A 25,469-nucleotide genomic window follows, 5' to 3' on the forward strand; every position below is an offset into this window, starting at 1 on the left:
GTTCCTCTCCTCGTAAGGCACCCTTTCTATGGCACCCTTGTGTAGGAGTTCGTGTGCCTCTTCGAGCAAATGATAGTTCTCTTTTTGACTGAACCTTGTTCCTTGGTTTTCTCCATGGCGGTTGTCTTGCCAATTCTATGCAGTATCCGTTTTGTATTACGTTTAATATCTATTTGTCAGATGTAATCCTCTTCCACTCCTGGAGGAAGTTTCCTATTCTGCCTCCCACTGGTGTTGTATGTTGGAGGTATTCCTTGATGTTTGGGACCTGATGTTTTTATATGTCTATTAGTTTAGCACCCTCTTATATCTTTTTAGAGGGCGTCTTTCTCAAGTGCTTCCTCAAAAGGATTGCCTCCCCTGCTGTTATTGCCAACCTTGTTGTGATTGACCCTGGTTCCCTCCTTGGTAACCTTGTTGAAAGGTCTGGTGTGACGCTACAGGCTGGTGGTTACCTCTGCCTGTCGGTCTCTGCGATGGTGTTCCCCTACCTCTGAATTGAAGTGCCCCCATGGACCTTGCTGTTTAATTTTCCTTCTTCAGCTGAGTTATCTTGTCATCCACAGCTGTCCCAAACAGTTGCTCTTCCTTGAACGGAGTGTTCAAGATGTTACTTTGAACCTATGGTTTGAACCCATGGTTTGAACCCTGAGATTCGTAGCCAGGCATGTCTTCTCTCCGTAACCCCGATCATCATTTCCCTGCTTGCTGTCTCCAATTTTAAACATGTATTGGCCATGTTCTTCCCCTCTTCTACCAAGTGGGTTGCCCTACTCTGGAAATGGTCTGGCAGATTCTTGAGCAGTTCACCTACTTCCTCCCAGTGCTGGTATGCATGCCTATTAATCAAGGCGTTAGAGTTGGCAATGCACCACTGAATTGCAGAACTTCGTTCCATCTTCCTTCCTGTGAGATCCATTTTCTTGCTCTCCTTGTCTGGTGGTGGGCTCACGTTAGTGGGTACATTATCCCTCTTTCTGGCGGTGGTAGCTATTATAGAGTCAGCAGGCACTGAACCCCTGATATACATTGGGTCCTTGGAGGAGTGCTTGTATTTTTTTTCACCCCTTGGTGTTACTGCCTTGCACGTGGCAGGTTCCTTGAAAGCTTCTTATCCCTGGTCCAGCACAATTGGTAGCAAGGGCAGGAATTGGCTTCTTGTTTGTGTGGGCAGTAAGGTTTCTAGGAGAAAGCAGGACTGTGGCTTTTCCTCCTCTAGCTATACTCCATAGGTGTCAGCAGCCTTCTTTATTACCGCATTGTACATCCCGATGTCGTCGGGTGGTGAGGGCCTCAATGGGTATGTAACTACCCCTTCTTCTGGCGAGTCAGCATCAAGATCTTGCCACTGCATGTCTTGTGTTTCTGGGATTGCCGAACCGTGGTAGGTTTGGTCCTCTTCTTCGCCCTCAAAGTAGTATTCTTCTTCCTCCTCTTCGTCAGCCGGCTCTGGGAACCTGTAGTTCCTCAAGGTACCTTTCGGGGAGTGTCGATGTTATTGGCGGGATCTTTGATTGCTCTATTGTCTAGTCAAAATCTCTCTGGCGCTGGAAGATACTTGCCATTTTGACTTCAAGTCTCTTCTCGAGATCCGATGCCTGTGCTTCGGCGTCGAGATTTCAGGGCTTTCTCTTGGCGCTTGTCGACGAAGTCAAAGCTTGCTTCACCCTCTTCCTTTGACGTCGAGGAGTCTCTTGTGACTGCTCTTCAACGCCTTTGTCTTATCAAGGGTTTTCGCCGCCTGGGAGTCCTTGTCAAAGGAACTGAAGGACTGTTTGTCCTTGGACGAGCTCGCTGTCGCCTAAATATTCAACGCCTGGGCTGTTTTTGAGGACTTAGAGTCACTCCTTCGTGGTTCGGTCCACTGTCTCGGGTCGCTGTCTCTTACCTCCTTCAGAGTTTTTTTTTCCGGCATCGATGGCTTGGATATGTGAGTCCTCGTCACCCTCGGGCCCTTCGGCGACGTGGTCCTCTTCCTCGCTGGAGAGGCCCAGGTCTCGAATCAATGGTGTGGTCCTGACCCTGCATGTGTTAACTTGCTCTTCTTTGCCCTTCCCTCACCCTCAAGGTCTTCGGAGTGAACGCGAGCACGGGCTGCAGTCTTCGTAGCGGTGGTCGAGCGGCAGGCAAAGGTTACAGACCGGATGCTGGTCCTTTTGTGCGTACTTGTGGTGGCAATTTTCGCAGAACTTGAATGGTGTCGTGTCCATTACAGAGCCCAGGGAGCCCCCTGTGTGCACATTCTCTGTTGGACGTCAAAGTTTCGGTTTTCTTTTCCTCTTCTCTGCGTCCCCGTGCGCTGGCTCGAAAGCCGGTGTGTCTATAAGTTGTTTTCCCATTCTTCTCGTTCAATTTCATGGATTCTTCTCTCCAAAGTTCTGGAGCTCCTTCCGTCTCAATCCAGACCCAATGGTGGAAAAAAAAGAACTGAAGATAGAGACCAAAGGTAGGAGCTTCCAGAGGAAGCATCTCACGGTCACAGGAGGACACCAAATGGTGTTATGTCGATGCCCACGAGGCCACGAAAATTAAAAAAATTACGGACCCAACCACTAGATGGCGGAATAATGCACAGCATAGTGAGCCAGAAAAGATTCACACTGCAAAAGTAAGCAGCTCTCAAGTTCAGTCTCTGGGTGTTTAGGTCAACACTGGGCCATGGTCTGACCAATGTAGGTATAGCACCAACAGCAGTGGCACTGTAGCAGCTGGGTGATGAGGTCACTGGGCCCAATGTTATCCAATGGAGGCTGGGGGCTCTTCGAAGAGGCACCGGTTACAGGTAAATACCAACGGTGCACTGGAAGAATCACCAAAAAGCACTGAGTGAGACTGCATCAGCAGCTGCACGCGGGCGGCCGGGTGCAGACTGCAAAAAAGGCATGGGGGGCCACGTTGAAATCAATGGAGATCCTCTGTTGAGGAAAATGGCTGTAGATCAGTTCCAGCAACAAGCCAGTGACAGCAAAGATGTGACTTACAACTGGGGCACTTAGGCACACTGCACCAGAAATGGGAATCAGGTGCAGAACCAAAATGTGTAAAAATTAGAGGTGACAAGGGTGCGCAAGGCTGCAGTGGTGGAAGAGTAGGGGTGGATGGTGCCACAAATATCCCCTGCTTAAGTATGCAGTGCCTTGACATACAAACAGCCTTTTTACAATGTTAAACATCTGTCAGACATGTGAAGTCAAAAAATATTTTTGAAGAGTTGCTTTTAATAAATAGGTTTCTAGGATCCTGCACACATATTATACTAGATCATCTAGTACATATAATACAAGAGAAGAGAACTGGTGTGACAAAGAGCACAACATATGCTGGACATAAATCTTCCATACTGGTGGCACCTATTTTTCATGCTCAATTTAATAGTATCACCTGTGCAGAAGTTAAAAATAAGATGTCTATAGTGGGCAACAAAAGCAAATTGTGCAGCTATAATACATTAAAGACTTGAATACTTAAATGATACTGAGAAGCTTGTACACTTCATATTACAATGTATTAGCTAGTAAATAAGATTAAATTGGACAAGAACTGGGGTCTATGCTTACCACACACAAAGTCATCAAGAGACACACCAAAAATACTATGGCCAGCGAGTCGTTCAGGATGGGCACAGATAACCTTGACAGAGTGCTGCAACTTTCCATCAACCAACCACTGCAGAAACCATTTCATCTGACAATCGCAGAGTAAACTGCTTGTATTTAACTTGCTGAGAAAAAAAAAGGGGACATTTGTTTTATTCCACTGTTAACCTTTAAAATGTTATATTTGAATTAACTGTTAGGTTAGAATCTTAAAACACAAATGATATGAACAGATTGAAACTAGTGAGGTAGATATTGGTAGCTAAGTCTTTTTCACTGCTTGAGATCAAAGACCAAGATGTGGATGGGTACCATATCCTGGCTCTAGGGCCTTGCTTACGTAGCAAACATTCAGACATTTAATAGCCCATGAGGATTCTTCCTTTATTGTTCTGGCTCAGTTTTTAAATCTAGCTACAAAACTCAGGCTACTCATATCTGGAAATGCTGTTTCCTCCGTCTGACCCATCACCAACCTAGGATTATATTTGTTATTTAAACAACATCAAGTAAAGTAATCCCTTGGCTTGTCCAATCCATATCTCCATTTAGTGAAATCTGTTTCTTCCAAAGTAATTTCCCAACCAACTAACCTAACCTCTTGTAGGAACCTGGCTCTATATATGGTATGCCAAGAGGTGGTTATAACATGCACAGAGCCTGAGATTCCCAAGAAGTGTACAGGACTCCATGTAAACCCAAAGTGCTCGATTAATGGTAGTGGGGGCGAGCAGCATTAGGCCTAACACAGATGAGTGTAAGACATCTATTGCACAATACGGACCAATAGGGGGGGATACAACTCAAAAAGGCAATACATGCCAAGTTTATAAAAATAAGCTTTGTTTGAGTTTTACTTCAAGACCTAGGCCTTCGCAATAAGGTAAGTACATTTTACGGAAAAAAATACTCAAGACTTTTATGGAGGAAAACAATAATGCGATTATATAGTTAAGTACGCAACTTCTAGATCCAGTCTTCGGGACCAAAGGTCAGCAAGGGTCAGGTAACTACCAAAACTGCAACACCAGTGGCACAGGGCGGCCGGTTGCAGAGGTCAAAATCGGTGTTCGGCCCAATGCATTTCAATGGAGCCAGGGGGGGGGGGGGTACTCAAAACCACACTGCTTGCAGGTACGTAAATCCGTTGCAGGGGCCAACATTTGGGAGTTAGGGCGAGTGCTGGGAGTGGGGCGGCGCCACAAAGCAGCACCAAACAGACCACCAGCGGCACAGGGGCGGCCAGGTGCAGAATTAGCGTCAGACAATGATTTCCAATGAAGAACTTGGCACAGACAAACAGGTTGCAGGCGTTGCACCAGAGGTTGCAGGATGAAGACCAGCAACAGCATTGTCAAGTAGAGATGTAGGGGTCATAGGGGCACCAACAATTCCGCTCACCAAGGCCCTTGGGCTTTGGGTGTAGGAGTGTCCTTCGACGTAAGAATATTCTTACCGGAGCCGGTCAGGGGAAGCCTTTAGATTCTGGCTGCAGGCATCGTCGTGGAGTTCAGGAGGGGTCAGCCAATGCTGTACCTTAGGTCAGGATCGCTGGTCAACCTGTTCTGGATCGGTGTGCCACCTGGACAAGGGCCGGAAGTGGCAAGTGCAGAGTGGGTAGGAATCGCAGATCCAGGAGTATCTGGTCTATGTCGAAGGGCAGGATGTCTTCTTTGGGTTCTAGAAGTCGCTGCCTGCAGGACAGGCATTGTCTTCTTCGCAGGGTCTTTGAAGCTGGAGAAAGGCCGGTAGGGCTGGGGCCACGTCAGTAGTCATCTTCAAGCTTCGCTGCACGGCATATTTTTCGTTGTTAGGTCGGCAGGGAACTGGTTTCAAGGTCTGGGAGAGCCATCTAAGTATTACATTTAGGGGTGTTTTAGGGGAGTAGCAGGTGGGGCCAATAGGCACCTTAACTGGGGAAACTACACCCTCCATTATGCCACCCTCCTGTGGGAGGTGGGCACAGACCTGGCCCTGATTGGAGGGGTCTCCCCATCTTCAAGATGGCAGGGACTGAAAGATGTGCTTCACCTCGTTTCCCCTACATTAGGGCTGGAGTTGGCAGAGGTGGACACACCTCCTATTCTTCAAAGTGTTACCGATGGTTTTCCCATCCAAAGTAAGGGTGTAAACTGGGGACTGCCATCTGCTGCTAGCAGCAGAGACTGGGGGTCCCATTACAAACAGCAGCAGGCCTTTAAAGCTTCTCTCTCAAGCACTAGACCCATCCTCTGGGAGAAAGTCTGACACCTCTTCCCAGGATGTGCATAGTTTCTGGTCTCAGAGCACAGGCTCTCGACCCAGGGGTTCAGAAATATGTCTGGTGGTGGCAGGCTGCCTAAAGCCAGTCTGTAACCACAGCAGGGTTGGTAGGTTTCCAGGGGCACCTCTAAGGTAACCTCTGAGTACATGGTACAATACGAACAAGTTACTTACCTTTGCTAATGATGTATCGGTAAGAGACTTACGTTAGTTATAGATTCCTTACCTTAGAATTATCCCCAGGCATCAGACTGGATCCAGAGAATTTTTCTTAGCAGTACCCCTATGCGTCGGTAGGTGGCATCTGTCAACTCCACGTCGTGCTGACGTCAGTTCTGCCACGACTTTCAATGCCAGAAGCGCACAGCCATCCAAGACACTGACCATTGGTGTGCTAAACTAGGGCCCTGCAAGAGAGCCCATGTCCCTAGAAATCAGTTCACAGAGCGGGAGGATGGGTAGGGCAGTAAGGAATCTATAACTAACATATTTCTCTTACAGATACATCATTACCGAAGATAAGTAACTTGATCATGTGAAAGACGGTTAGTTAAGATTCCTTACTTTTGAATAGATACCGCAGCAATACCAACCCCGGGGGAGGGTCTGCAAACTAAGTTAAAACCAGAAAAGGAGGACAGAACGGGTAAAATAACCGTCCCTTCGCTGAAAGATTGGAATCATAGCCCGAATATTCCAGACTCGCTGCTCTGGAGGATAACCCCAAAACTGTGCTGTGTCCAGAACCGCTCCGATGAAAAGGAGCTTCTGAGAGGGAATCAGATGTGACTTCGGCACATTGAAGGTGAACCCTAGCGAATGCAGGCGGTCAGCTGTAGTCTGGAGGTGGGAGACGACAGCCTGGGCGAGCCCGCCTTCAACAGCCAGTCGAGATAGGGGAAGACTGGAACCCCTGACCTGCACAGATGAGCTGCGACCACAGCCATCACCTTTGTGAACACCCGAGGGGCGCTGGTAAGGCCAAAGGGGAGTACGGTAAACTGACCATGCTTGTGGCCTACCGTGAACCGTAGGGAACGCCTGTGGGCCGGCAAGACGGGGATGTGAAAATAAGCACCCTGCAAGTCCAACGCTGCCATCCAGTCTCCAGGGTCGAGGGCAGACAGGACCTGAGCCAATGTCAACATTTTGAACTTCTCCTTCCGGAGGAAGCGGTTGACGTTCTCTGAGAGCTAAGATAGGACGCAGGCGCTTGTCCTTCTTGGGCACCAGAAAGTAGTGGGAATAACAACCACGACCCAATTCTGGGACAGGAACTCGCTTGATGGCTCCCTTAGCGAAGAGAGCCGTAACTTCCTGGTGGAGAAGGGCCAAGTGATCCTCTGACATGCAAGTGAATTGAGGTGGCATGGATGGAGGGGTAGGCTCAAAGGGGAGGGAGTAGTCAGTGGGGGAGGTGATGGTGAATCCTGCTGCCCACTGGCTAATGGTGGCCGTGAAAGGCCGGACTAGGAGGGCTTGGAGGCTGCTACAGAGGGGGAGCTGGTGGACTGGCCTGCCCGCTGGCCCCCAGACCTACGGCGGTGTATCCCAAGTCCCCGGCGCGCAGAGGCTTGACAGCATGTGCAGGACTGTGGCTCTGGACAGAACCTGGAGGGGCACCCCCTCTGCAAAGGAGACTGCGTGGGGCGAGAGGTGGAAGCAAGGCCTAAGGACCTGGCCGTAGCACTGTAGTCCTTAAAGCGCTCGAGCACGTCGTCTGCCTTGTCGCCAAACAAGCAACGCCGAACGCGAACGATCACCAGACAAATACACAGCCCTCAAGAACGCCACCCGCAGACACCATCAACTAATCAGAACCGCCAAGAGGACCGCTTTCAAGGACCGCCTTGATAACAAATCACACAACAGCCAAGAGCTCTTCAGCATCGTGAAGGAACTTTCCAACCCCAGCTCCAACACCGACATCCCCCTTTCGCAGCACCTCTGCGACTCATTTGCCACCTTCTTCCACCGCAAGATCGCCGACATCCAAGACCGCTTCAACGCCACTACTCCCCCGCCAACCACCGAGACGTCCACCCCCGCGACCAACAGCCTCCTGATCGCCTGGTCCAACATCAACAACGATGACACCATAAAGATCATGAACTCCGTCCATTCCGGATCCCCGTCTGGCCCATGCCCACACCACGTTTTCAACAAAGCCAGCACAATCATTGCTCCCCATCTCCAGAAAGCTATCAACATTTCCTTCAAGACAGCAACCTTCCAGGAGAGCTGGAAGCACGCCGAGATCATCGCCTTACTCAAGAAGCCCAAGGCGGACCACAAGAACTCCCTGCTCCCGGCGAAGGTCACCGAGAAAATAGTCAACAAACTGACCCGCTACCTCGAGGACAAAATCCTGGACCCATCCCAGTCCCAACCACAGCACTGAAACCGACCTCATCGCCACCACCGACATCAGGACCCTGCTCAACAACGGGGAAACAGCAGCCCTCATCCTCCTGGACCCGTCAGCTGCCTTCGACGCGGTCTGCCACCGCACACTACGAACACGCCTACACAGCGCCGGGATCCAAGAGAAGGCCCTGGACTGGACCACATCCTTCCTCTCCGGCAGAACTCAGTGCGTCCGCCTCCCACCCTTCCGCTTCACCGCCACCGAGATCATCTGCGGCGTACCCCAGGGCTCTTCCCTAAGCCCAACGCTGTTCAACATCTACATGGCACCCCACGTAGCCAGACAGAACGACCTCAACATCATCTCCTACGCCGATGACACCCAGCTGATCATCTCCCTCACCAAAGACCCTCACACTGCCAAAACCAACCTCCACGAAGGAATGAAGGCTGTCGCCGAATGGATGAAGAACAGCCGACTGAAGCTGAACTCGGAAAAGACAGAGGTCCTCATCCTCGGCTCCACCCCTTCAGCCTGGGACGACTCCTGGTGGCCAACATCACTGGGAACAGCCCCGACACCCACCGACCACGCACGCAACCTGGGGGTCATCCTCTACTCCACCCTCTCCATGTTTAAACAGGTCAACGCTGTCTCCTCTTCCTGCTTCCACACCCTCCAAATGCTCAGCAGGTTCTTCAAGTGGATCCCCACCGAAACGAGAAGAACAGTCACCCAGGCCCTCGTCACCAGCAGGCTGGACTACGAAAACGCCGCGACTGATCCTCGACATTCCCCGCCGCAGCCACACCACACACCACCGGAGACCTACACTGGCTCCCCGTCAACAAGAGGATAACCTTCAAGCTCCTCATCCACGCACACAAGGCCTTCCACAACGCCTGCCCAGTGTACCTCAACAGACGACTCAGCTTCTACACCCCTACCCGCAAGCTCCGCTCCGCCGGCCTCGCCATCGCCACAGTCCCCCGCATCCGAAGAACGACCGCCGGCGGCAGATCCTTCTCCCACCTCGCCGCCAAGACCTGGAACACCCTCCCCACCAACCTACGGCAGACCCAAGATCTACTGGCCTTCATGAGACTTCTCAAGACCTGGCTCTTCGATCAGTAGCATTCCCTATCAGGTGGTGCGGTAGGAAATATGCCCTTGGAAGTCAAGGCTTGGACTACCACGCTCTCAGGAGTGGGGTGTTGGTCGAGGAAAATGGGGTCACCCAGGGCCAGGCGGTGGCGTCGGGCAATCATCCTATCCACAGGAGCCCATGTGGTAGGATTGGACCCTTGGACCAAGTGCCCAAAACGATGGCCGTGAGGGCCTCATTGAAAGGCAGCAGAGGCTCTGAAGAGGCCACTGCCGGTTGAAGCACCTCTGTCAGGAGGTTAGTCCTAACTGCCACCATAGGAAGCTCACTGTTTAAGGCCTCAGCCGCCCTAAGCAACACCACTGTGTATGATATGCACCCTCCTCTGCAGCCACCATGGGGGGGGGGATAGCATGCAAGGTTTGGGGAGGTGTCCAGACCACCGGCCTCACCCAACTTCTCTTTCCAGTCCAGTTCTTCTAACTGGTCTGCCAGAGGGTCCACAGACCCCTCCCAGTCCTCCTCGCCCTCCTCTGGTAACCACTAAGGGCGATAGCGAACACCAGGGGAGAACAGGGGTATAAAGGCAACGGTAGGTGCCAGTCCAGACGCCAGACGACATCTCTCTGGCTCAGTGCTCACATCGAGGGGGGAGGCGGGGGTCGACATCGGTTGGGGACACAACTGGGGGCGGAGGTGTCACCAATGGATTCCGCCGGAGGTGTCACAAGCTTGACTGGCACCGATCCGGATCCAGGCATGGATCCCTGGGGGCCCTGAGGAACCTGAGCCGAAGCCGCCGGCATCGAAGGTCTAGAGCCCTCAGCTGAGCCCGCGGGGCCCGAAGGACACCTACAGAGTCGGGCTGCCCAAAGATAAAGTACAGGGCTTCTTAAAAACTATGAAGTTGGACAGGGGTCGCTCCGGCACCAGGAAAGGGAGGGAGGCTCTGATTTGACTCAACAGGCTCCGCGGGCGGAGCAGGACGACTACGATCCGCATTCCGCGTTGAGTCGGCCGATGGACGGGGAGAACGCAAAGAGCGGCGGTGCTTCTTCGACTTCTTTTTGTACTTCGACTTACCCGAAGACGAATACTTCGATGAGGAGTGGTGGTGATGGCTCCGCAACGGATCCCGCGACCTTCCTCTCGCCCGGGACCTCAAGCGGCGGGCATGGATTTGACTACCGGGCCTCCAGAAGCTTTCGGGACCGCTCCAGCAAAGTCTTCGGGGCCATGGCCCAGCAGTCGGAGCATGAATTTGGGTCGTGGTCGCGCTCTAGGCACCAGAGGCACACAAGTTGAGGGTCTGTCACCGACATTAGCTTGTGGCAGGATCCACAAGGCTTGAAGCCATTCCGCTGAGATAACATCCCTGTGCACCAGGACTCGTGACGAGTCAAAAAGATGTCGACAAAAAGTCACAAAATGAGAGTCAAAAAGTGACTCAAGGTACCGCTCTCTCCAGATCTGCACTGGCTGGCACAGAAAAAGAAAGAACTGACGTCAGCACGCAACGTCATTCCAGGGACCACGCCAACGACGAACGCGGATTCGACAGATGCCATCTACCGTAGCGCAGAGGTACTGCTGAAGAAAAAATTCTACAGATCCAGCCTGACGCCCGGGACTAATTCTAAGGTGAGGAATCCATAACTAATTGTCTTTTTCAGATTGGCAATACAAACGCCATGTATGATCAACTTAAAGGCCTCCCAAATGGTGGACGGGGAGTCCACTGACCGAGAGTTACGTTCAAAGTAATCTTTAATGGCTTCCCGGACGTCGCTCCGGAATACCTGGTCAGGCACACTTGGTCTCCAGGAAAATGCAAGCAGGGCAGCGTCAGGCAGGCACAGCTCCAGTAGCACCAGGGAGTGAGCTGACAAGGTTCGCTGGAGATGTTGGATATCACTGGCCCAGGAAACATCCCTGGTGGCCAGCCAGAAGTTGATCCTGGACCATGTATTGTGAGTGGATGTAATACAAGTTCCCTATGTGTTGTGTAGGTGGTGGGTGCGTTAGATATCTGTAAGGCTATTGTCAGCAAAAAAGGAATGTAATTGAGCAGCAGACAGTGGGTGGGTGGGGCATCTCTCACTAGATCTATCTATACTGGCATCCTTTACTACATTAAAGTCTCCACCCCACAACACTGCACCCGGGCCCATAGTGCCCACCAAGCACCAGACCTCCGCAAAGAAACAGTGGTCGTCCATGTTGGGGCCATATACACACACCAATATCAGTGGGTGCCCCTGCAGAAGCTCAGCAAGGATAACATCTGCCCTGTGTATCACAAAGCATTGAGCGCGTGCGCCAATGAAGCCCACAAAGAAGAAGCACCACAGCCAACACCCACGCATAGTTCGATTAGCAGGCCACATATTTCTCACCTATCGAGTTAACTCTTAGTCGCATCTGAGTTGCGTCCTTCAAGTGCAGCTCTTGCAACGTCCATTTTGTGCCTCTGTAAATAGGTAGACTTGCTGTGCCTTTTGTCGGTCATTCATGCCCCAAATATTCAAAGTTAGGCATTTAACTGTTACCATCAGGGGACAAAGTTAACTCCAAGAGTGACAAAAGAGAATCAGGTGTTCTCAGTGCACAGAGGGGAAATCGTGTGGCTGAGTGGCGAGATGGGGGGAAACCAAGCAAACATATAGCAAAAACAATACTACAACCCAAAACCCACCACCCACTTTGGTCCCCCCAAACAAAACCAACCCCTCCACCCAACAATCCCAATAGGGAAATCCAAAACATAAGGGAACTACCCTGCACTCTTCCAGTACAAGGCACACTGAATGGCCAGACAAGGGGATTAGGGTAAAAACATTTCTGCTGATGAACCTAGTCAATCATGACCGACCATCTTGCCTAGGGTTGAGTGTTGTCAGTTTCACACTTTCCAACAGGTGTGTAGGTAGATCACAGTTCTGGCATCAAGATCCCTCAGACTCAAGATTACGTAGGCCCTCCTTCAGCCACTGTTGCTGAGTTGACTACAGCCTGAAAACACAGGCGAAGGCAGCAGAGCATGTGCTCCTGAAGGGAGTCCTCTTGTAAATTTGGCGGCAGCCTTAGGGTCGGTAAAGAAGTGGATCTTCCCCAGGTGAAGTGCACAGAGTGTGGCTGGGTAGATCAGGGAATATTTAGCATCTGTTTTCTGGAGGTTTCGCTTAACGGGAATCAAGTCTTGTCTGACGGCCTACACAGCCTGGGTTCAGTCCAGGAAAAACTAGACCTTGTTGCCCTAGAATTGTAGTGCCGGCACTCTCTAGCAAGGTGAAGCGTAGTGTCTCTATTCCGGTACTTTCATAGCCTCGTTATTATTGGACGGGCAGGGGAACCCGGAGAGGGCATTGCCCCAGTGACCTGTGTGCCCTTTCTACTTTCAGCAAAGGATAGAGGGTCTCCACCGAAGAGACTGCGCAACATCTTTCCTACAAAGTCCTCCACTCGGTCCATAGCAGTCGACTCTGGAACATCCAGAATTCTAAGAATGTTGCGTTGTGACGGCCTCCAAAACCTCTTATCACATATAACTTCGAGAACTTTCTCCATCTGGAGCAACCACTTGCCGGCCGAGGAGTGCTAATCAACTTCAAGGTTTAAGCTGATCCAGTCGCTCTTCGTGTCGATCAACATTTTCCTTGCGGCAGTCAAAGTGGTCCGCCAACAGGTCAATTTTAAAGTCAGTGGTGTGTAGACTCTGCCGGAGGTCAAGAAAGATTGATCGAATGTTTGGTTCTTTGGGTGATTCCGCCCCCTCACAGAGCTTGGGAACCCAGAGCGGGTTCCATGGTACACATCGTACTGCGTGGCTCGGGCAATTTGACCTGCTGACACCGCCAGCCACAACAGGAGGCACTGGCAGGAGCAAGAGAAACTAGGCATACCAGGCGAAGCAGGGCAAGCACAGAACTGTACTGCCAACTAGACTTACTCCACCGGGGGACTCAGGTGGGCCAACCAGGCAGGCTGTCAATGTGGAGGGAGACAGTGTAGTGGGCCACCCATGACCCTCCCCCCGCCACGTGAGATTGCTCCAGAGAGCGCTTTCAACAAGTCTACACTACCAGGGTGGGAGCCTTTTGGTATTGGAGGTCCTCCCCGCAAGGTCCTGCCTATCCCCACAAAATCCACCATGGGGGGCACAAGCGGACCCACACTAGTCAGCAGTTTTCAAGAGCAAGTGGATCCCTCGTAGGCCCGGTCAATATAGGGATTCCACAATCCAAAGAACTCCTCAAGCAGGCCCAGAGTAGCAGCCCGCACACTCCTACTCACGAGGGCATTAGGGGAGATAGTCCTGACAGGGACAATCAACACCAATAAGTAAGGGCAGCAGCCCACCCGCGAAGTATCCGATCCGGGCCCCTCTTCAGGAGAGGTATCCTTTACGGAGCTGGGTGCGCGACATGGGCCCGCCTCACCCGAGTGTGGGTTTAATGTGCTGAGAAGTTTGATATGAAACTTCTCAGTTTTCAGTGTAGCCATTATGGTGCTGTCCCCCAGCACCATATACTCTTAATGGCAGCATTGCACTTACAACATCTAAGAATGGACTTAGACACCTGTACCCTCACCACTGGTATAGTGTACCCAGCTAGAGGTGTGACTGACCTATGCCAGGGCAGTGGGTTGTAGGCATGGCACTCTTCACTTTGTTCTGCACCAAAACACGCAGTCTGCAAGGCAGTGTGTGAGTGTAGTGGTACAGGACCTCTGAGGGTGGCACAATAAGTGCTGCAGCCCTTAGAGGCCTTCTCTGGTCACAGTGCCCTGGGTACTTGTGGTACCATTTACCAGGGGCTGACCTGTGACCAGAGATGCCAATTGGGTTTAGGCTTCAATGCAGTTTTAGGGAAAGAACATAGGAGCTGGGTACCTGATTAGCAGGAGCCCAGGGCACACTCAGTCAAAGTACATCTGCAATTCAGCAAAAAGTGGGGGCAACCATGCAGAAAGAGGGCACTTTCTCACACAAAGCAGTCCCCACGTCCCCGAGGATCACAAGGCCTGAGCCCACTCACTGGTTCAGCCCGACTGGCTTCCTAGCCAGAGCCTGAAGCATCTTCTTCGCGAGACCGATCTACTTATAGAAATGCATTAAGCTCCTGATGCTGATTTGCACCCTGCACCCTGCCACCCTCGTACCGCTGGTGGTGTACTATTGGTGTTGGCTCAGACCTTGCCCATCATTCACCTTAACTCCTGGAGATTGGTCCTAAAAGTCTATGTACTGTACCTGTTTGCAGAACTTGTTCTTCCTTCCGTAGGATAACATTACCGAACTTAGAAATGACACTAAGTGTCCACATTTTAAACTGAAAAAAAATTCTGATTAAAAAAAAAAACTTACCTACCTGAACTATTTTGCTCTGATGCCTAAACGTTTATGGAAAATGTGTATGCATCTGTTCTTGGCATGTAGAGCTGCAGAGTTACACACTATGCATAGATGGCCACCTAGTGTTGGGCTTGGATGTTTGCAGTTTGTTTTGTTGTAGAAAGTCTTTCGGAGTCACAAGATAGGTGACTCCTCCTTAGGATGATAGTGCGCATGGGCATCGGCTCCATCCCCAGATTGTTTTTCGCCATTAGGGAAGTGATGGAGCTGTACAAGAAGTAGTGATGTCCATGTGATTTGTATCTAATTAAGATAATACTGGAACAGATAAAGGTAGCCGGGGAGGCAGGTGGGCGTGTGTAATTCTGCAGCTCTTCATGCCAAGAACAGATGCATACTGGTAAGTAGCATTTTCCGTTCGAGGCATATGAGCTGCAGATTACACACTATGCATAGATTGTATAGCAGTACCCACACCTAGCGGCGACCACCCGTATCTGTTGCAGTTGTTTGAAACAGTGTTTTTAATACAGCCTGGCCCACAGTGGCTTGGTGTTTAGTTTGTGAATTTACACAATAATGCTTTCTGAATGTGTGCGGTGTAAGCCATGAAGCTGCTTTGCATATGTCATCTAAGGGGATGTTCCCTAAGAATGTCATTGCAGCCTCCAACATTCTTGTCGACTGGGCTTTTGGAGGAATTGTTAACGTGCGTTTTGCTTTTTGGTAACACATTTGTATGCATTTAACTATCCATCTGGCGATCCCTGATTTTGATATAGGGTTACCTTTATGTGGTGGCGAAAAAGACACAAAAAGTTGTTGTGTTTTACGAAACGATTGTGTTCTTTTGATATAGTACAGCAGTGCTCTTTTAACGTCTAAGGTGTGTAGAGCCCTTTCTGCGACTGTTTGAGGCTGCGAGAAGAATACGGGCAGCTTAGCGGATTGATTTAGATGGAATGGTGAAATGACTTTAGGCAGGAATTTGGGATTAGTACCAAGAACCACTTTGTTATGATGCATTTGCAAAAAGTGTTGTTGAATGGTAAATGCTTGTAGTTCAATAACTCTTCTAAGAGAAGTAATTGCTACCAGGAAAATTGCAATTCACATTTATGTAGTGGTTCAAATGGAGGACCCATTAACCTTGTAAGAACAATGTTTAGGTTCCACACTGGTGATGGTGGCGTTCTGGGAGGAATTATTCTTTTTGAGTCCATCCATGATAGCTTTAATAGCTGGTACTCTAAACAGAGACAGAGGTCTGTTTTGTAAGTATGCTGCAATAGCAGCAAGGTGTTGTCTGATAGACGTATAGGCTAAGTTACACTTTTGAAGGTGTAAAAGATATCCTATGATGTGTTGTATAGACACGTCTAAGGGATCTATTCGGTTGTTTTGGCAGTATATGACAAAGCATTTCCACTTAGCAGCATAGCATGCTCTGGTAGTGGGACGTCTAGCTTCTTTAATGATGTTCATGTATTCCAGAGTGCGAAGATTTTGTTGAACGATGGTGGCGGCTCCGCAACCTGTTCCTCGACCTTCCACGGGACCGGGTCCTTAATTGGTGCGGCGCTGACTCCCGGGCCTCAAGCAACTTTCGGGATCGTTCCTGCAAAGTTTTCGGAGCCATGGCCAGACAGTCCGGGCCCGACGCAGGGTCGGGGGCGCGCCCCAGGCAGTAGAGACACTCGCGCTGCGGGTCCGTCACCGACATCATGCGGAGACAATCCTCGTAAGGCTTGAAACCGGGCATCCCTATACACCAGGAGTCAAGGCTCAAAAGACCGAGACAAAAGTCCCAAAAAACTCAGTCAAAAACTGACTGGGGTACCGCTCTCTAATTTCTGCTCTTGCTGGCGCGGAAAAAGAAAGAACTGACGCGAGGGTGGCATCTAAGTAGCTCCCACGACATCATACCGGCGATCAAGACGCCTACGACGAACGCGGAGCCGCACCACGCCACCTTCCGACGTGCAGGGGTACTGCTGACGAAAACTTTACGGATCCAGTTTGATGCCTGGGGGTAATTCTAAGGTAAGGAATCTATCACCAACGTATCTTTCAGATCTCAAGTCCAGCATTGGCTGACCCCTCTCGGAACCCTCGACAATGCCTGCAGCCTCAATACAGAGGCTCCCTCTGACTGCGACCAGCTTCAGTAGGAAGACTCAGACTTCGAAAGGCACCACTGTAACCAAAGCCCCTGCGCCTTGGTGAGCTGAATCGACTGTATCCCTACAACCCCCTACATCTCTACTTACCTCTGTTGTCGCTGGTCTTCCTCCTGCACCCTCCGGTGCGACGCCTGCAGCCTGTTTGTCGAAAACAGAATCCTCTCTAGATGGCGGTGGGTCAGCAGTTCTTATACTGCTGGACCTATCCGCAGCATTTGATACTGTAGATCATGCTCTTCTGGTCCAGCGATTAATAACAATAGGAATAGTGGGAGAAGCCCTCTCCCTACTGACGTAATTTTTATCAGAAAGAACTCAAACAGTCCATATAGGCAAATTCAACTCAGCACCTTTTACACTGCCATGCGGGGTCCCTCAGAGCTCCTCGCTGAGTCCTACGCTCTTTAATATTTATGTGGCTGAATTGGAACCACTGATCAGAGGTTTTCATTTGATTCCTACCTCCTATGCGGACGATGCCCAGTTGGTAAGCTCGACAGTGGATAAGGATATCAATCATTCTCAAAAACTTCACACCTGTAAGATTAAGCTAAGTAATTGAATTCAAGCAAAACGGAAGTGATCATGTTTGGTAATCTTTCTGCCTTGGTCCCCAGAGTGGTGGCCAGACAATCTTGGCCCCACTCTTACACCTGTAGCCAAAGCCAAGAATCTTGCCGTTATTATAGATGGCAAATTGAGCCCGAAGCCCAAGTATCTAAGGTGGTGTCTTCCGCATATTTTATGATTAAAACTTTAAGAAAAATACTCCCTTTCATTCCCCAAAAAACCAGAAGGAGGGTTGTGACCTCTCTCGTTTTATCAAAACTTGATTACTGCAATGGCCTATACATTAATATCCAATTCACTCTTCTTAGAAAGCTGCAAACGGTACAAAATGCCACTGCGAGACTCATACTAGATATTCCCAAATATCTGTCTGTTGGATCAGGCATTCAGGACCTGCACTGGCTGCCAGTCGGTCAGTGGGTAAAATTCAAGGTGCTCTGCATCGCTCACAAGACACTCCACAAAGAAGGTCTGACACTTTTATGGGACCTCTACGATCGGCCAACACTAATTTGATGCCGACTGTCAGGATCAAAATTAATTAACTGGGGTGGGAGAAGTTTTAGCTACAATACCACAAAGGAATGGAACTCCCTTGCACTTCCTACACCCTGGATTCTTTATGAGATATATAAGAGTATTGATATATTACATAGAGAGCCAGCATTCTACACTGTTTAATGCACTAAGCAGAACCATCAGAAAAGCATATATTGAAAATCAATTTCACCATGTAATGTGTAAAGTTTTAAATAAACTGGCTACAATAGCAGGTAAGTAATGTATTTAAGGATGTTCTACATGGAAAAATAGTTTATTGCAACTACATCTCTTAATTTACTTGAATATTTATCTCAATTAATAAGGTCACCTATACATTATCAATTTATCATATCAACGTTTCAAGGATCCACTGCTAAATGAGGGGCATTCAAATTGAAGAAACAGCTGTTAAAAAACACATGTAAAGACAATTTTTATATCCATCAGCAGGAGCAATGCCAATCTTCTTCAAACATTTCATAAATATGCCTAAAATCTACCTTGACAAAGTTACAAACACTTCCACTGCCGCTAGATTGAATAGACTGTCCCATATAAGGAGTGGGTAGCTTACCCAGTCCTGTTTTTTTGTTCGCATTCTGGGACTAGTAGCCATGTGCTTACGATTGGAGAAAGCACATATCAAAATGCAATTAATAGAAAGGGTGTGAAGGAGTTACACACACACGACATGGAACAACTGTAGAGCTATGCTTTTAAACCACTACAAATCACAGAGAAAACTTGGTACGTACAACTGATATGTTAGGAGTTATACTCACAACTGCTGAAGATCAATATAAGCAAATGCATTTTCTTGGAAGGACATTACGTCGTTATTGCTCAAGTCTCTAAAAAATAAAATAAAAAAGGCCCATGTAACTGAATAAACTGCGAAGTTATGTCATCAATCGTTTATCATTTGGCATGCTAAAGAAATGTCTACATTTTTATCAAAGGTATCCATCATTGTTTTGAAAAGTATTTCAACATTTTCGTCTTACAATATGAAGCCCTACATGATTCTTGTAAAATTTTCCCTTCACCCTTTATTACTTAACTTTGTTCCAAAGCCAAAAATGTCAGAACAGAGAGGGAGAGAGAAAAGAGAAAAAGAAAACCAGTGATAGGATTGTGTATCGATGAACAATTATTGGGTACAGTACAGAACTCTTGTAGCAACTAAATTAAAATATCTGATTATTAATTTCAAGGAATTCTGTGATCGATATTAATCGGAGGAGCCAATTAAAAAGAAAAAGGCATATGCTCTGCTTCATGTCAGCTAGTCTTGCACTATATAAATATTACATACAAACATGTCCTCATTTTGTGTTGCAAAATATAAATCAATAGTCTGTGCAAGTCAGACTGATATTATGTGCACAATAATGTAGATGTGCATGACTATGAGCTCCACTACCTTCCCATATTGCGTGCAAAAAGCTCAGTTTACCTATTTTCAATAAACATCAGAGAATTCACTTCAAATAATTTATGAAATTGGTACAGAGCTCATTAAAAATACAGCAATAACAAAACAAATTGGATACTGTTTATCAGGCAAGCAATCAGATCTATTAATGTGGAATAAATCTGGATACATCTGATGAAGAAAATAAACTTTAACGCTATACTTACAGGTGCTTAAGTGACTCAAGGCCAGTAAATGCTTTCTTCGTAATAGTCTTTATCTTGTTTCCTTGTAGGATTCTGCAACACAACCCAAGCAAATTAACTTATGATCAACATTAAGCAGGCTACTACTCTTAGATTAAAATTCACTTAAAAAAATAAAGGATGAATATAGGGATCCATGTTTACTGACCTTTAAACCTTTGTCTATTTTAATCATACCGACAAATGATTCACTAGAGTACATCATAATGGAAACAACAAAGAAAACTCTAATTCGGAGTGGATGCATTTCAAGAGCGGTGCATGCAGCAAGCTTTTAAGCACATGCATTTGCAATGCAATAGTTCTTGCATTTATGCGAGTTTGAGCTATTGGCATTGTATATGACAATGTCTTATTTATGTTTTGGGTTTTAAAACATAATTAAAAGGCATTGTCATTTACAATATTGACAGCTTAAACTCTCGCAAACACGAGACCTATTGCATTAAGTGCCTCCTCGGCCGATTGTTAGATTGTAAATATCAGAGAAAGAGACCGGCCTGGGGACCCTTCAATGTAGTGATAAATAGAACAGTGAAGAAGATGTGTTAAGTGTTATAAATTACACAGACACAAAGTGTGAAGTTAGAGTTACATATGATCCAAGCTATAAACACTAACAAAGAGCACCAACACCTTTCGCTCTGTGATTACACTGTTGCGGTCAGGAGGAAGAGTGGGGCATTTCCTGCCCTCTCCGTGATTTGAGTGTAATGTCATTGCCATCTTTGGCCTAATAAAAAAACACTCCAGCTGTAGTAGGGCCCTGGCTTCACCTGGTGCAGGTAGGGCTGTGCTTTATGGCAGGCATGGAGGGAGGGAGGGATGGAGGGAGGGATGGTCTCTGCTGCAGCTCCGGCCTCGTACAGTGCCTCTGCTATTGCTAGTTAGTGAGAGGTTGCTGTATTGGTGGTAGTGGTATTGGTGGTAATATTGGTATCGGTGGTGGTGGTAATGGTATTGGTGGTAGTGGCATTGGATGTGGTGGTAGTGGTATTTGTGGTGGTGGTAGTAGTGGTATTGGTGGTGGTGGTAGTGGTATTGGTGGTAGTGGCGGTGGTAACTGGTGGCGGTGGTATTGGTTTTGATGGTGGTATTGGTGGAGGTGGCAGTTTTGGTGGTGGTGGTGGTGGTGGTATTGGTATTGTTGTTGTTAATAAAACAGGATTTTGAAAAACAACCAGTCAGGTGGCTTTATTACAGGTGACCTGTAATACAGATGTGCTGTTATCTGCTTCAGCACATTAGTACAGGAATATGTGCTACCGGGAATTCACATGACTTAATTGGCTAATCATTTCTAGATCAATTTCACTTGAGGGCTTGAAACAGACACAAGATAATGCCGGGTTAAAGTGATTGAATACAGGCACCCGTGGTACAGGGGCAGCCGTGCCACTTAAAAAAGTCAAGCAGTTTCAGCTGAAGCAGCGCATGTCCAACCTACAGTAAGAGAAACTCAATAAAGTAAATAGTGCTTACAGACTAAATAACAGGTCCCGTGTAACAAGTCAAGTAAAAGGGCCAGTCGCCTTGGGAGGGTACAAATGAAGACAAGACCGTACTAAGGAGAGACTTACAGGCCTATTAACAAATCCAAAGGCAGGATTTATGAAAGACAATGACACAAGGCAATGAAAAATATGGTGGGAGAGTGGGCACGGCTTCTCTCCCATACTCTACTACAGCAGTAATGCAGAGCGAGCAGCGCATGCGCGTTGCTGCTAGTCTCGACCTAAAAAAAGAGAACAGCTGGTTGGGAGTGTAACTAAATAATGGGTCAAGAGTCACTATGAGGGGCGGGGGGAAACAATTCAGATTAGAAGAGATGCAATACCTCTGCGTTTCCAATGTCTCAATTAAGAGTCAATTTGGCAACACAGTGTACTTAACAAGCATTTACAGTTGAGCCTTGTGTACTACAACACAATCTCTCAAATAAAACGTTAAGATTAAGCCATATGGCACTTTCTCCAAGTTACAAAACCCTAAACTAAAGTTGTGTTATGTGGTGTCAATAATAAAAGCACGCCCTGCAATAATCTGAAATGACATTCGCAGGTTTTTAAAAGGCTCTGGGGTGGAACCTGCTTTTATTCCTTTTTGCAGAGCTAAAAATCCTGCAACAGCGCACAGCACAAGAACAACTTGAAACTGGGTTGGGTGTGTGGCTAGTAACTACAACATGTACTTCTTTGTAAATCTTAAGCAAATTAATACCCACACCATGAAAATTATTAGGATATGCTCTGTGCCACGTATGTCTCAGATGACATGAAATAAAAAAGAAATTAAAAAAACTATAATTTCAAAAAGAACAAGTTAATTACCTTTGGTAATTATCTTTCTAAAGGAGACCCTACCTAGCCACAGATTCTTCACTATTTGAATATCCCACAGGTGTCAGGCTGGATCATGAAACTTTTCAGCAGTACCTCTGCATGCCGGAAGGTGGCTTCTTGTGGCAGAGCCCTTACAACATTACGCTCCATAACGAATAGTTTTCTTACCTGTCGGTGTAGTTTTGCAGCTTGAAGATCTTTCTGGATTCACTATGCTGTGCATTATTCCGCGGTCTTGTGGTTGGGTCCGGATTCGTAGTCTTTTATTTTTTATTTTTTATTTTTTCTTAGCCCAGGGGGGAGTCGGCGTCACACCCCCTTGGGTGTATTTCCGGTGACGTCGGCAAGCTTCCTGCGGAAGCTCCCACTCTTGGGCGCCATCTTCGGGTTCTTTTTTTCCGTGTTTCTTTCGCTTCCGAAGTAATGGCAATGTTCTATTTATTTGGTATTTTACCGCTTTGTACTTTTAAAGTCCTTCCTTTAGTTAACCACCTCTTCTCTCTCCAGCCTCATCTTTCTGGCGGAGGTGGGTGGGTTCGCTAGTGAATCCAGAAAGATCTTCAAGCTGCAAAACTACACCGACAGGTAAGAAAACTATTCGTTTTGCAGCGTGGATCTTTCTGGATTAACTATGCTGTGCATAGATTTTGTAGCGGTTTCTCATCTCTGTGGCGGCTGGGTGGAAGATGAGCGTTGGGTGTTGAATATGTGCTGTAGCACCTTCTGTCCAACTTGAGCTTCCTTGTTCATTTGTATGTCCACACAGTAGTGCTTCGTGAACGTGTGCACCGAAGCCCATGTTGCCGCCAGGCATATGCCCTCTATGGGTGTGTTAGCCAGGAAGGCCATTGTAGCGCCCTTCTTCCTGGTGGAGTGGGCACGTGTCCCCTCTGCCAGTTCTTGTCCTGCACGCTTGTGGCAGAGTTGAATTGTCTGCGCGATCCATCGTGCAATGGTCTTTTTGGTTACAGCTTTCCCCATGAAGCTGTTTGCGAATGACACAAAAAACTGTTTTGTTTTCCTGTGTCCCTTTGTCCTCTCAATGTAGTGCATGACTGCCCTTCTGGCGTCCAGGGTGTGTAGAGCTCGCTCTGCGCTTGTTGTTGGTTTTTGGAAAAAACTCGGTATCTGTATAGACTGGTTCATGTGAAATTTCGATACCACCTTCGGCATGAAGTGTGGGTCAGTCCTCATCACAACTCTATCATTGTGTATTTGTATGTAGGGTTCTTGTAGCGTCAGCGCTTGAAGCTCGCTTACTCTGCGTAAGGACGTTATTGCAACCAGGAAGGCTGTTTTCATAGTTAGCATCTTTAGGGAGGCCTTGTGAAGTGGTTCAAAGGGCTCTTTCATGAGTTCCGTTAGGACTGTGTTCAAGTTCCATGCAGGTGGCGGCACCCGCTTGGGTGGTGCGATCCTTTTCTCACCTTCTAGGAATCTCTTCACCACCTGTGATGTGAAGAAGCTCCTGCACGTTTCTCCCCTTGTGTAGGCGACTATCGCTGCCAAGTGAACTCTTAAAGAGGATGAGCTAAGGTTCTTCTCCAGCAAGTGCGTCAGGTACCTTAGCACTGTGGAGTCCCTCTTCATTTTATTGTGGAGCCTTTCCTGTCTGCACCATATAGTGAATCTTTTCCATTTCGCAACGTAGCACTTCCGAGTGCTGGGCCTTCGTGCCTCCCGAAGTACCCTCAGGGTGCTTTCTGGTAGTCTCAAATGTGCGAACTCTATGTCCTCAGGAGCCACGCTACTAGGCTCATGCTCTCTGGCTCTGGATGTAGTACCTCTCCGTTCTGCATGGAGAGTAGGTCTTTCCTCCTGCTGAATCTGTGGGGTGCACACTGTGTCATCTCCATGATCTGCGAGTACCATGTCTGCCTCGCCCACTGTGGTGCGACCAGTATCAGTGTCATGTTGCTCGCTCTGCACTTGCTCAGCACTCTGTGCATCAGTGGTATCGGGGGAAAGGCGTAAGCAAATGTCCTTGACCAATCTATCCATAGGGCATTCCCCAGTGACCCCTCCTCGGGCTGCCTGGATGCGAAGTTTTGGCATTTTGCATTCTGGCGTGTGGCAAATCGGTCCACCGATGGTGTCCCCCATCTGTCGAACAGGTACCTTGTCTCCTGAGCATTGAGCTCCCACTCGTGGGATGCCGATGTCTGCCTGCTGAGCCAATAGGCTTGTATGTTGTCCTTCCCTGGTAGGTGTATGGCTAGCAGGTCTATCTTGAGAGGGATGGCCCATCTCCATATCTCCTGCGTCAGCGTTGAAAGCGGGGCTGACTGTGTGCCCCCCTGCTTGTTGATGTAGAACATCGCAGTGGTGTTGTCTGTTTGTATCAACACCTTGTGTTTGTACAGTCTTGTTTGAAAGGCTTTCAGTGCAAGGAAGATTGTCTTTAGTTCTAGGTAATTGATGTGTTTTGCCGCATCTGTTGGCGTCCACTGTCCCCTCACCTTGAGCTCCTCCATGTGAGCGCCCCATCCCTTCAGGGATGCGTCTGTGGTGATGGTCACTGTTGGCGTTGGGGGCGTTAGAGGCTTTCCCCTTGTTATGTTCTCCATGGTCCACCATGCCATCTCCTTCTGCACTGCGTGCGTTACAACCACTATGAATGAATGAATGAAACGGTTCTTGTCTTGCGCAAACTTAGCCCAATGGGCGTCAAGGCGCCTAAATCAAATATAGAAGCTAAAACCCCCTCTCTGCAGCAATCTCTCATTGGTAGGCCCTCTTGAAGAAATACGTTTTAAGAGCCTTTTTAAATGACTAACGAAGGAAGAGTTTTCATTTCAAAAGGGATAGAGTTCCAAAGCTGAGGAGCACATACGGAGAAAGCTTTGGCTCCCCATCTAGCAAGTTTGAAACGGGGCACAACAAGTTGATGAAGTCCCGCAGAGCGAAGGCCTCTTATAGGAACATAGCGCGTAATAAGAGAACCAATAGCACTCGAGGAACCTTCTGTCAGCGCTCTGTAAGCCAGACACAGAATTTTAAAAGAGATTCTGTGCTGGACAGGAAGCCAATGGAGGTCTTTCCTCGCCGCAGTGGCAGAAGAGGTTTTCGGAAGAGCCAGCACAAAACGTGCTGCAGCATTCTGAACAGTCTGCAGTCGGTGTAAAAGGCTCTTGTTGACTTCCATATACAGAGAGTTGCAGTAGTCTAGCCTCGAGCCCACCAGGGCGACTGCAACCTGTTTGCGCGTCTGGGGGGAGAGATACCCGCGGATTCTGTTCAGTATCCTAATCACACCCCAGCAGGTGGCCACGGTCCTGTTGACTTGAAGGGATAGGGAGAGCGCGGTGTCAAATATAACACCAAGATTTCTGGCAGATTGGGAAGGAGTGGGGCAGATACCAAGAGAAGGTGGCCACCACTCACTCGACCAAACATCTTGGTCTTTCCCAAAGATCAACACCTCCGTCTTTTCGCCTTTCAGTTTGAGGGAATTTATAGTCATC

The 25,469-nt window shown here is 48.3% G+C and overlaps 1 protein-coding gene across 1 annotated transcript in view; it reads right to left on the reverse strand.

Moving 5' to 3' along the window:
* The window catches only part of LRIG2 (leucine rich repeats and immunoglobulin like domains 2), a 412,722-nt gene that overhangs the window by 192,306 nt on the left and 194,947 nt on the right, over nt 1-25,469 (reverse strand). The window contains exons 10-12 of the mRNA XM_078644436.1: nt 19,625-19,696; nt 18,766-18,834; nt 3,558-3,721 (exon numbers count right to left, since the gene is read on the reverse strand). Of these exons, the coding sequence (XP_078500562.1) occupies nt 3,558-3,721; nt 18,766-18,834; nt 19,625-19,696 (305 nt within the window). The remainder of the gene's footprint in view (nt 1-3,557; nt 3,722-18,765; nt 18,835-19,624; nt 19,697-25,469) is intronic.

This window comes from Lissotriton helveticus, chromosome 5_1 (assembly GCF_964261635.1).
Source record: "Lissotriton helveticus chromosome 5_1, aLisHel1.1, whole genome shotgun sequence".
Taxonomy (NCBI): Eukaryota; Metazoa; Chordata; class Amphibia; order Caudata; family Salamandridae; genus Lissotriton; species Lissotriton helveticus.